General features: G+C 38.2%; 1 protein-coding gene across 1 annotated transcript; it reads right to left on the reverse strand.

Annotated features, from left to right (window-relative positions):
* Positions 1-3,218: 3,218 nt before the first annotated feature.
* Positions 3,219-9,751, reverse strand: LOC116408339. Its single transcript, XM_031895118.1, has 8 exons — positions 9,459-9,751; positions 8,900-8,944; positions 7,828-7,902; positions 7,359-7,418; positions 4,555-4,623; positions 4,081-4,137; positions 3,536-3,668; positions 3,219-3,433 (listed from the first exon to the last, which is right to left on the reverse strand). Exons 1-8 carry the CDS (start codon positions 9,565-9,567, stop codon positions 3,349-3,351), a joined length of 633 nt encoding a protein of 210 aa, XP_031750978.1. The 5' UTR covers positions 9,568-9,751; the 3' UTR covers positions 3,219-3,348.
* Between the last annotated feature and the right edge of the window lie 1,649 nt (positions 9,752-11,400).

An 11,400-nucleotide genomic window follows, 5' to 3' on the forward strand; every position in this document is an offset into this window, starting at 1 on the left:
GTATTAATTAGCGCATGCAATAAATAGCCTGCATGCGGAAAATACCGCATTGAAATACTGCGCGTAAAAAAGTGCGAGTATGCTTATAGTGAATCGTGCGATAAATCGCCAAAATTAAGACGCGGTAAAAAATTTTGCGCACGCTAAAAATAGCGCACATTAAGTTGCACTTAGTGAATCAGGCCCTTCATGTCTTAATACAGAGGTAAACTCACTTGTTTTCTGCCTCATGCCTTTATCTAGTCTGTCAGATCAGACACTGTGGTGATCAATATTTGTCACAGCCTATTTGGGTCACCAAGAAATTGAATTATGCATTTGCCATACAGGAGTGGCCTTTTAAAGTGATGCTGACTCATGAAAATAAAAAGGCTCTTCCATACTGTAGTTTAGAAGAGAGCTGGATGTGAGCCTTCCCATAGACCAATTACCAATAGAAATAGTGCTCCAGTCTATGGAAGGGTCACATTACCCCCAGCCCAGTGTGACTGAAACCACAGAAGAGCATTTAGTCTTACCAGGAACTTTGTATGTCCTCCATTGACCTTTACAATATTCTTTGCGATGTGCTGCATGACTGGCATAAGGGAACTCTCTTTATAGGCCATGTAGTGCTCAAGAACAGGAGTCTTGTTAAAGAAAAGTTAGTTTTACAGAACAAAAACCCATTTAGTCATTGTTTGGGGACAGGGATTAGTCAAGAGCATTGTTCCTTTATTCAACTGCATTTACAAGACATTTGGCTTCTGTGGAGAGTCCAAATATTTTGTTCCTTAGCAAAGTACATGTTGCTAGTATGAGTGGCCTGATTTATAAATGGCAGATGTCAACTAGGTGAAACAGGAATATTGGCTTATTGAAAGATTGCAGTGTTTGAAATAGCAATTTTTAAATGTTTGACAGATTGTAATTTAAATGAGCCTGTTTTGGAGGCTGAAAACAGACTAGTTGCTAGGGTGATTAAGACCCTGGCACCCAGATAACTGCTGAAAAACACACAAAAGCTGCCAAACAAGCTAAATAACTGAAGAACCACAAAAAAACCCAACTGCAGTCTTAGAATATCAACATTGCATACTAAAAGCTAAAGCAAACCCCCCTTCAATTGCTAAACATTTCAGCCATTTAACTCATTTACTAAATTTAAACTGCTGCCGTTCTGTAACTATTAATCTTTGGGTCCCTAAACTCTGCAGAGTTAGTCACTGGGTAACTGCAGTTCCAGGTTAGAAAAATGGGGTGGAGCCACCAACTGCCAATCAGATGCCACTCATTGACTTTCAGTGGGGAAATTTAAATTGCTGCCATTCAGACACTATTAAAACCAGGGTCCCCAAACTTTGCACTGTGGTTTTTACTAAGGTTAGAAAAAGAGGGCGGGGCCAACAACAGATCAGATTTCATTCAGTGACTTCATGTTTTTCAACCCAACATTGTTCTCAAACTTCCCTTTCTAGCTCTTCAATGATGTTATATTATCATTGAATTGTTTAGCTGTGATTGTATTTAAAAAGAAATTTTTAAAATAAGTATATATTTGTCTCAGGTAAGTGTACCCCATGGGATTGCTCAACTGAAACAACATAAAATGCTGGGAAAATTGCTAGGCAGTTGGCAACTTCATTTGTGAAAAATCGTCTGGCAGTGAAAGCGTTTAAAATAGACAAAAGCAGGATGGTCTCACAAATAAAAGTGAAAAGGAAAAACCTTTGTAAATGAGGCATAACTGAAACTAATATACAAACTAAATGACTTTTATTGATATAATTACTTCACAAATACATGCAACATATAAGATACAAACAAATATAACTTTATAAGACACGCAGCCACCTTCGGTGTTTGGCTACTTTGTCTTCTGTGTGACTGTGAAGATTTTCATTCATCCAGGTCATGGTACATCTAATATAAATAAATCTAAAGCAACTCGACTTGCTAAGTAATCATTGATGACATTTCACTACTCATCCGAGCAGCTTCTCCAGTTCAACTGACTGGTATGGGAAGTCCTCTGCATATAAACTCTTCCACTAATCCAATCACAATGGCACTATGTAACTCTTCAGAAAGGGGATACCTGAAACTCACAGAGGTGTGAATGCTGTGGAGTTACTTTGAGGCATAAAAGAGGCTATTCATGTTAAAGTGGAGAAACCATCTCTAAACAGAGGTGGGGGACTTTAACACCATCTGTCTGCTACATACAATGCTGTTCTAACATCTGTACCCCGGCAGTTCCAGAACTCTTCACACTTCCATTCATGCAACTCTAACAAGTAACACCTGTTTTGAAGAGTTGTATGATACTTTGGTAATCCTCTCAAAGTAACAGGTTAGCGAGATAGGCAGGCACTCCTAGTGTTAATATAAAAGATCCATTTAGTTTCTTTTTTTGTTAGAACATTAACAATATTACCACCTCGAAGATCTGGATATACTTTATCAATGCCAATGACAATTAGGTTAGAAAGGGTTCTATTGGAGCAGTCGGAGAAATGTCTAGCGACGTCAACACCATCTATCTTCTACATACAATGCTGTTCTAACATCTGTACCCCGGCAGTTTATGAACTCTTCACACTTCCATTCATGCAACTCTAACAAGTAACACCTGTTTTGAAGAGTTGTATGATACTTTGGTAATCCTCTCAAAGTAACAGGTTAGCGAGATAGGCAGGCACTCCTAGTGTTAATATAAAAGATCCATTTAGTTTCTTTTTTTGTTAGAACATTAACAATATTACCACCTCGAAGATCTGGATATACTTTATCAATGCCAATGACAATTAGGTTAGAAAGGGTTCTATTGGAGCAGTCGGAGAAATGTCTAGCGACGTCAACACCATCTATCTTCTACATACAATGCTGTTCTAACATCTGTACCCCGGCAGTTTATGAACTCTTCACACTTCCATTCATGCAACTCTAACAAGTAACACCTGTTTTGAAGAGTTGCATGATACTTTGGTAATCCTCTCAAAGTAACTCCACAGCATTCACACCTCTGTGAGTTTCAGATGTCACCTTTCTGAGAAGTTACAATGTGCCATTGTGATTGGATTAGTGGAAGAGTATATATGCTGAGGACTTCCCATACCAGTCAGTTGAACTGAAGAAGCTGCTCGGATGAGTAGTGAAACGTCTTCAATGATTACTTAACAAGTCCAGTTGCTCTAGATTTATTTAAATTAGATATACCATGACCTGTATTGGGGATGCTTCAGATCCAGGATTTGGTTTGGGATTCAACCTTTTTCAGCAGGAAATAATTCATATGCAAATATACGCAGTGTCCACATTGGCTTGAAATATGTCTACTTCTCTTTTGTTTATATTTTGTGGATACATCTAGCCTTTACTTTCTTGTTTCTTCTCTTCATTCTGTACAAACCCAGTCTTGCCTTCCTCAGCTTCCTTTGGTCCAACTTTTTTACTTCAAAAAAATAAAAAAGGGATAAGTATAGAGTTGAAATTTTATGTATGTCAGAAGATTAAATAAAATAAACAAATCAACAAAGAAAAAAGTAATACTTACGTCTTGGCTCTGCACCATTTTATCAGAAATACTGTGAGTATGGCGCCAACTACACCAAGTATGACACATGCAATAAAGACAGTTTGCATGATTGGATGGTCCAGCATCCTCTTAAACTTATCAAAGAAACCATCTGTAAATAAATAAGATTGCATGAAATAAGTGACCAACATATTATTATTTCAGTATTAGCGAGAAGGGATTAATTCTGCGCCCAATATGTGGTGAATTTTGACTTTTGTGTTGAAATTAGAAATAGAAATATTTGAGTTTATTTGTGCCAATAACATGAGTGACAAATAAAGGTTCACTTGGTTTCCATGTCCTATTTAATTGCCCTGTGCCCCGATAATTTTATATGTCTGTGGAATTATTCAGTGATCTCTAATATCTAAGATGCTTTTTAACAGTCACATTTTACTCAGTTCCATAGAGTGAATGGAGTTAGCAAGCAGGAGTTATAGGTTAACAATACTATTAATGCTACTGTACTATATATACAACTGAACAGGGAGGATAGTAATATAGTTATAAAGAAATCTTACCTGCAGGACGAACTTCTGTTATATTAACATGAGCAATAGCAGCACTTCTACTATCATCTGCATTGGAGAAAAAAAAGAACAAATATTAATTTATCTATATAATTAATCTGGTTGAAAAAGTAAATTCACTATGCAGAATTAATTCATTCTCACTATATAAAAGGCAAGTGTACAAATTACCTTTAATAAAACCCAGTTTGCATATCTTATCTTATCTAGTTTTCACTAGATGTTTATTGATTGGGTAATTACACCTATTTATAGATGTTTACCCTCTTTTAATTCAGTCCTCACACAATGCCCACCATCCATAGGCCCCTATTTTACCATGGATCTGAATACCCATTATGTGGCACATCACCATAATTACTTAGTAATATAAATGTCTAATTTAAACTGGTAAATAGAGGGCACAATCTATGGGCCTGATAGTAGCCAGTATGTCAATGAACAGGGCAGCAATATGAATCTCACCTGCATTGTCCTCTTTCTCATTATCATCATCAAAAATAAACTGAGCGTTCCTACGAATTGCTTCTTCATCTAAATTTGGGAAGAAAAATCATGAATAAATAAAAATCAATCAGCCAATATGTATTTGATATACAGAACAAATAGAAAAACATTAATACAATATAAAATATATTAATCCTTTCCCGTGACCTCAGTATTGTTATCATAATCATCATGGGTTGCTGTATGAGCAATTTTAGATTTCTGTGGTTTTTTTTTAATTCCTGAATTAAAACCATATAGTTTGTCTGGTTATCCAAACTCTTATAATGGCACTTTTATATTATTTAGATTTGGGAAATTGAGATTATGAGAACCTGAATATGAAAATTCTTTACAGAAATTTTCATTTGTAATATCTAATTTACTAGAAATAAGCACAGGGTGCCTAGCCCACCTTTTAGCAATTTTATGTGTTTAATGACATAATCTAAAAATACTAAATGAGTAAAATGTAGGTAATTCTCAGAAACCAAAATAGTCATTAGGAACATTTAAGCAAATATAGTATAGTATAACATAGTACAGGTATGGGATCCCTTATCTGGAAACTGTAAAGTTCAGAATTACGGGAAGGCCATCTCCTATTGACTCTATTTTAATCAAATAATTGAATTTTTTTAATAATGATTCCCCTTTTCTCTGTAATAATTAAAGTACGATAGGTCCGATTACAAAATATTTGTGTGAAAAATTCAGATTTGTCGCAAAAATTACAAAAGTTTTGGAATTCATTCAAGCTTCGGTATTGTGACTTTCCTTGGGCCGGGTTGGAGCTGCAGAGTGCCATTGAGCCCTATGGGAGACTTTCCTTGGGCCAGGTTGGAGCTGCAGAGTGCCATTGAGCCCTATGGGAGACTTTCCTTGGGCCGAGTTGGAGCTGCAGAGTGCTATTGAGCCCTATGGGAGACTTTCCTTGGGCCAGGTTGGAGCTGCAGAGTGCCATTGAGTCCTATGGGAGACTTTCCTTGGGCCAGGTTGGAGCTGCAAAATGCAATTGAGCCCTATGGGAGACTTTCCTTGGGCCAGGTTGGAGCTGCAGAGTGCCATTGAGCCCTATGGGAGACTTTCCTTGGGCCGGGTTGGAGCTGCAGAGTGCCATTGAGCCCTATGGGAGGCTCTCCTTGGGCCAGGTTGGAGCTGCAGAGTGCCATTGAGCCCTATGGGAGACTTTCCTTGGGCCAGGTTGGAGCTGCAGAGTGCCATTGAGCCCTATGGGAGACTTTCCTTGGGCCAGTTTGGAGCTGCAGAGTGCCATTGAGCCCTATGGGAGACTCTCCTTGGGCCAGGTTGGAGCTGCAGAGTGCCATTGAGCCCCATGGGAGGCTCTCCTTGGGCCAGGTTGGAGCTGCAGAGTGCCATTGAGCCCCATGGGAGACTTTCCTTGGGCCAGGTTGGAGCTGCAGAGTGCCATTGAGCCCTATGGGAGACTTTCCTTGGGCCAGGTTGGAGCTGCAGAGTGCCATTGAGCCCTATGGGAGACTCTCCTTGGGCCAGGTTGGAGCTGCAGAGTGCCATTGAGCCCTATGGGAGACTCTCCTTGGGCCAGGTTGGAGCTGCAGAGTGCCATTGAGCCCTATGGGAGACTCTCCTTGGGCCGGGTTGGAGCTGCAGAGTGCCATTGAGCCCTATGGGAGACTTTCCTTGGGCCAGGTTGGAGCTGCAGAGTGCCATTGAGCCCTATGGGAGACTTTCCTTGGGCCAGGTTGGAGCTGCAGAGTGCCATTGAGCCCTATGGGAGACTTTCTTTGGGCCAGGTTGGAGCTGCAGAGTGCCATTGAGCCCTATGGGAGACTTTCTTTGGGCCAGGTTGGAGCTGCAGAGTGCCATTGGGCCCTATGGGAGACTTTCCTTGGGCCGGGTTGGAGCTGCAGAGTGCCATTGGGCCCTATGGGAGACTTTCCTTGGGCCGGGTTGGAGCTGCAGAGTGCCATTGGGCCCTATGGGAGACTTTCCTTGGGCCGGGTTGGAGCTGCAGAGTGCCATTGGGCCCTATGGGAGACTTTCCTTGGGCCGGGTTGGAGCTGCAGAGTGCCATTGGGCCCTATGGGAGGCTTTCCTTGGGCCGGGTTGGAGCTGCAGAGTGCCATTGAGCCCTATGGGAGACTTTCCTTGGGCCGGGTTGGAGCTTCAGAGTGCCATTGAGCCCTATGGGAGACTTTCCTTGGGACAGGTTGGAGCTGCAGAGTGCCATTGAGCCCTATGGGAGACTTTCCTTGGGCCAGGTTGGAGCTGCAGAGTGCCATTGAGCCCTATGGGAGACTTTCCTTGGGCCGGGTTGGAGCTGCAGAGTGCCATTGAGCCCTATGGGAGACTTTCCTTGGGCCGGGTTGGAGCTGCAGAGTGCCATTGAGCCCTATGGGAGACTTTCCTTGGGCCAGGTTGGAGCTGCAGAGTGCCATTGAGCCCTATGGGAGGCTTCCAATATCATGCACTGAAGTTTCAAAGTCAGAAAGGGTTTTGCGCCGTTTACGATAGTTCGGATACAAAAATTTCATAACTTTTGGATCGTAAGTACGATATTTTCGTACATCTACGAAAAGACTTCTCACAACATTTTCAATCATCACAAATCATCGTATTTTTTCTGAATTTTTCCAATGTGCTTTTAAAATCATGGTTTAATGAATGGGCCCCTTAATGTTTAAATTATTTTTAGTAGACTCAATGTATGGGAATTTAAATACATAGAAAGAGCCCTGATCCGCAAAACCCCAGCAAGCTAAAAATCTTTGAAAAAAAAATAAAAAATCTTTTATTCTTACCTGAAATGTCCTCCTCTGTAATAGAATAAACAGCAGTAGTTGTGGTAGGAACAGCAGTCACTGCATCGGGGAAAAAAATAAAAAAAACTTCAATCACAAATTCCCCACATTTGGCATTTTAACTGCTAAATATATGTATTTATTATAAATCATGGATTAAAGAACCTTAAACTCAACAATGGTGCATTTTATTGGTATAGTAATTAATCTAATGAGCTTTTATGGAACAGTCAGGAACATTTGCCAATCCAAATAAAAATTAAAATACAGTATAACTGTTAGATTCCATTTTTTCTTCTTCAGTATGAATTAGATCTCACACCTGCCTCTATCTACATCATGAATAGTACTGTACATGCACAGTCAATTGGAAAATACTTGGCAAGAGCTATAGGGGGGCTGTATGCTTGGTAACTGGAAAATAAACTGGAATTGATAAACCTAGTCATAAATATCATAAAATTCTCACCTTTATCATCCAAATAAACATCATCGATATAATCATCTTCCTCTTCAATCTCAGGAGTTGTTACGCTGAGTGTTTCTGCATTGGGAAAAGCAGAATCACATTACACATACATTAAGCACATATCAATAATCATATATAAATAAGTCCTGGCCAGCGCGTTGCTTTTTAAATGTTATATATACACACACAATGTGGTTCCTGGTAACGTTTTTTTGTAACCTGTTAAAAAAGTTATAGGATAGAACTTTTTATATGAAAGGTGATACAGGTATCAGACCCCTTATCCGGAAATCTATTATCGAGAAACTTCCGAATTACAGAAAGGCGATCTACCATAGACTCCAATTTAATCCTTTTTCTCTGTAATAATAAAACAGTACCTTGTACTTGATCCCAACTAAGATATAATTATCCCTTATTGGGGGCAGAACAGCCCTATTGGGTTTATTTAATGGTTAAATGATTCCTTTTTCTCTGTAATAATAAAACAGTACCTTGTACTTGATCCCAACTAAGATATAAGTAATCCTTAGTGGTAGCAAAACAATGAACATTTCCTGAATGCCATTTCCATTTTTTGATGATCAGGCCTGAGAGTGTATAATATATGTGTGTGTATAGTTATAGGGTAGAACTTTTGATATGAAGCATAACTAAAGCGGTATTAAGGTGATACCATTATTGGCTAACTAGGATGATAATCACAGCAAACTTTCAGAACATTTTAGTTCCTTCTTCAAACCTTAATGGTAATCAACTTTGAAGAAGAAACTAAAATGCTCTGGAAACTTGCTGTGATTATCATCCTAGTTAGCCAATAAAGGTACAGGTATGGGACCCATTATACAGAATGTTCGGGATCTGGGGTTTTCCGGATAAAGGATCATCTTATTGGGCTTATTTAATGTTTCAATTAGTTCTTTAGTAGACTTAAGGCAGGAGATCTGAATTACAGAAAGATCCTTTATCCGGAACCCCCCAGATCCTGGGGTTTAATATCTCTTTAGTTATGCTTCATATCAAAAGTTCTACCCTATAGAAGTATATAAAATAAAGAAGAATTATATCTTACCAGTAATAGAATTTTCCATAGTTGTTGTGACAGTTGTACTTGCATCTGTTTGGAAAAAAGAAAATAACAAATCAATTATTGCTTGAGGCTCACAAACAAGCAAACAGTTTACATTTTGCCGTCACATTTCCAGTTTCATATTTAGGTACCATAAAGACATTTCATGCTAAGAAAGCTTTCAAAGCAGGTTTCAAGGTATTTAAAGGGTAAAGTAAAAGAACTGGGCCTAGTAAGTATATAGTAAATATACATAATTAGATAGAAAAAAAATAAACTTATTTATCACCTTAAAATCTACAATATTATTATGTAAAGCATTTTTTATCTGCAGTATTGTCAAGTTTAACTTCTACTTATCAGGCCATAAATGCACAAAAAATATTTTTCATGTTTATCACAACTGTTAATTATACCACATTTAGAATCTGCTTTAATCCATTTCAGACAATAAAGGGATTAATAACCCTTGAATTACAATTCATAAATATATAGATTGTAAAGGCGTGCGGCTTATTGAGAATAACAAATGGTTTAAGCACATTATTTATAAAAATCTTACCTACGATATTGAATTGTCTCGTTTGAAATAAGAAAAATATAAAGAAAATTGTTAGAAAAAAATTAGCTTTATCCATCTTCTCCTGGCTTGGAAAAAATGGAAATGGCATTCAGAAATGGAAAGTCAGTTGTCTCCTCCTAACCTTCTCTGTACATTGTGATGTCATCAGGCCAAGTGACAAAGAACTAGTGAACAGCTGTGATGTCACAATGGGGAAAAACAAGGAAGTACAGCAGAAGATAGGGGAGAGAGAAACAGAAAAAAACATTGCCATTAATTGACTCATTTTTTTAATGATGTTTTATTGTCATTGAATTGTTTAGCTGGCAATAACAAAATGATTAAAATAAATTTTAAGGGAGTGGTTCACCTTCAGGTTAACTTTTAGTATGTCACAGTATGCCCTATTCATAGCAACTTTTTAATTGGTCTTCATGACATTTTTTTTATCGTTTTTTAATTATTTGTCTTCCTCTTCAGACTCTTTTCGGATTTCAAATGGGGGTCACTGACCCCAGCAGCAAAAAAACTATTGCTCTGTGAGGATACAATTTCATCGTTATTGTTACTTTTTATTACTTATCTTTCTATTTAGGTCCCTGTCTCTCTTTCAAATCATTGCCAGGTTGCTAGGTTAAATTGGACCCTAGCAACCAGATAGCTGCTGAAATTCCAAATTGGAGAGCTGCTGAAGAAAAAGCTAAATAATTAAAAAACTGCAAATAATAAAAATGAAGACCAATTGTAAACTGTCTCATAACACCTTGCTCTACATTATACTATACTAAAAGTTAATTTAAAGGTCTTTAAGTCACCGAGGATTTCCTTGACCACATAAAAGCACATGGGCAAATAACAATTTTTACACATATTTCAAAAATAGCACTTGGACCATTAATAAATTATACAGGTATACGCAGGGCTGAAAATTGATACAAAGTTAAAGTGAGAAGCCATGTATGTATGTGGCTTATTATTTCCAAGGAAAAACCCAGAAAACACCAACTTATTAGAATGGCTGAAATGTAGTTGAAAGAACCAGCTAAGCATTTTAACTGTGCCTTATTACTTCCTGGGCAAACTTTATTAAACAGTCACTGGTTGAAATGCACAGTAAAAAAGTGGCTAAGCATAGTAACTGGCATTTTTTCAGTCAGTTGCTGCTAAGAACACTTGAACAAAGCCTTGAATAACCTGTTTATGCTTGTACATGGTGCTTATTGATGGCATTTGTCTAACAACTGTAGTTTGTGCAATAATAAAAATATAATAACCAAAGGAAAATGGGTTTGTTAAATGAAAAAAGAGAGGAGAGATGAACAAGGAAAGATAAAGGGTTGTTTTGTAAACTTTTATTATACATGGAAGTTATTCAGATATCTTATTTGAAATGTTTTGTGCATATTACCCTAGAGAAGCTTGAAATACCGCGTTATGGCATACCACCAAAATCTAGGTCACAAAGTTGATCCAAACCAGTCATACCCAGGTACCCCACTCATTTTCACCAAGCTCGGTGCCTTTGAGGGTTCACTCCAATCAGAACTGTTCTACAAAACCCAGGACCTTTGGAAGGTATGTAATGGGCTTTGTCTATTACACTAGAAAAGCTTGTAGTTCAGTTTCCCTGCTACAGGCCTGCAGTGCTATTTCATGTGGCAATCTACAGATAATGCTATGCATACAATTCAAGATACAATATAGGGCTATTTAGTAATCATTTTGTTTTTATATTACTTGGTGGTTTAGAAGCTAGTGCATTCTGCACCAGAAGATTAACTACAACTGTACAAACCTCATTTTCTGCTTGATTTGCTTCTAATGACCACCATAAGCTTAGACAGCAGCCCAAGGGACACAGAGCATGTGTAGAGTAACTGACACTTAACAAAATACAGGACAGGTTACCGCTGTGAAAATCTGTGTGGTTGACTAAATTGTC

This window comes from Xenopus tropicalis, chromosome 1 (assembly GCF_000004195.4).
Source record: "Xenopus tropicalis strain Nigerian chromosome 1, UCB_Xtro_10.0, whole genome shotgun sequence".
In the NCBI taxonomy this organism is placed as follows: Eukaryota; Metazoa; Chordata; class Amphibia; order Anura; family Pipidae; genus Xenopus; species Xenopus tropicalis.

Coding starts and splice junctions, on each gene's coding strand:
- LOC116408339 (XM_031895118.1), bottom strand. CDS start 9,567: ATGCCATTTCCATTTTTTCCAAGCCAGGAGAAGATGGATAAAGCTAAT. Junction 8,945..9,458: donor GAGACAATTCAATATCGTAG/GTAAGATTTTTA, acceptor TTTTCCAAACAG/ATGCAAGTACAACTGTCACA. Junction 4,624..7,358: donor TACAGAGGAGGACATTTCAG/GTAAGAATAAAA, acceptor TCCCAAATTTAG/ATGAAGAAGCAATTCGTAGG.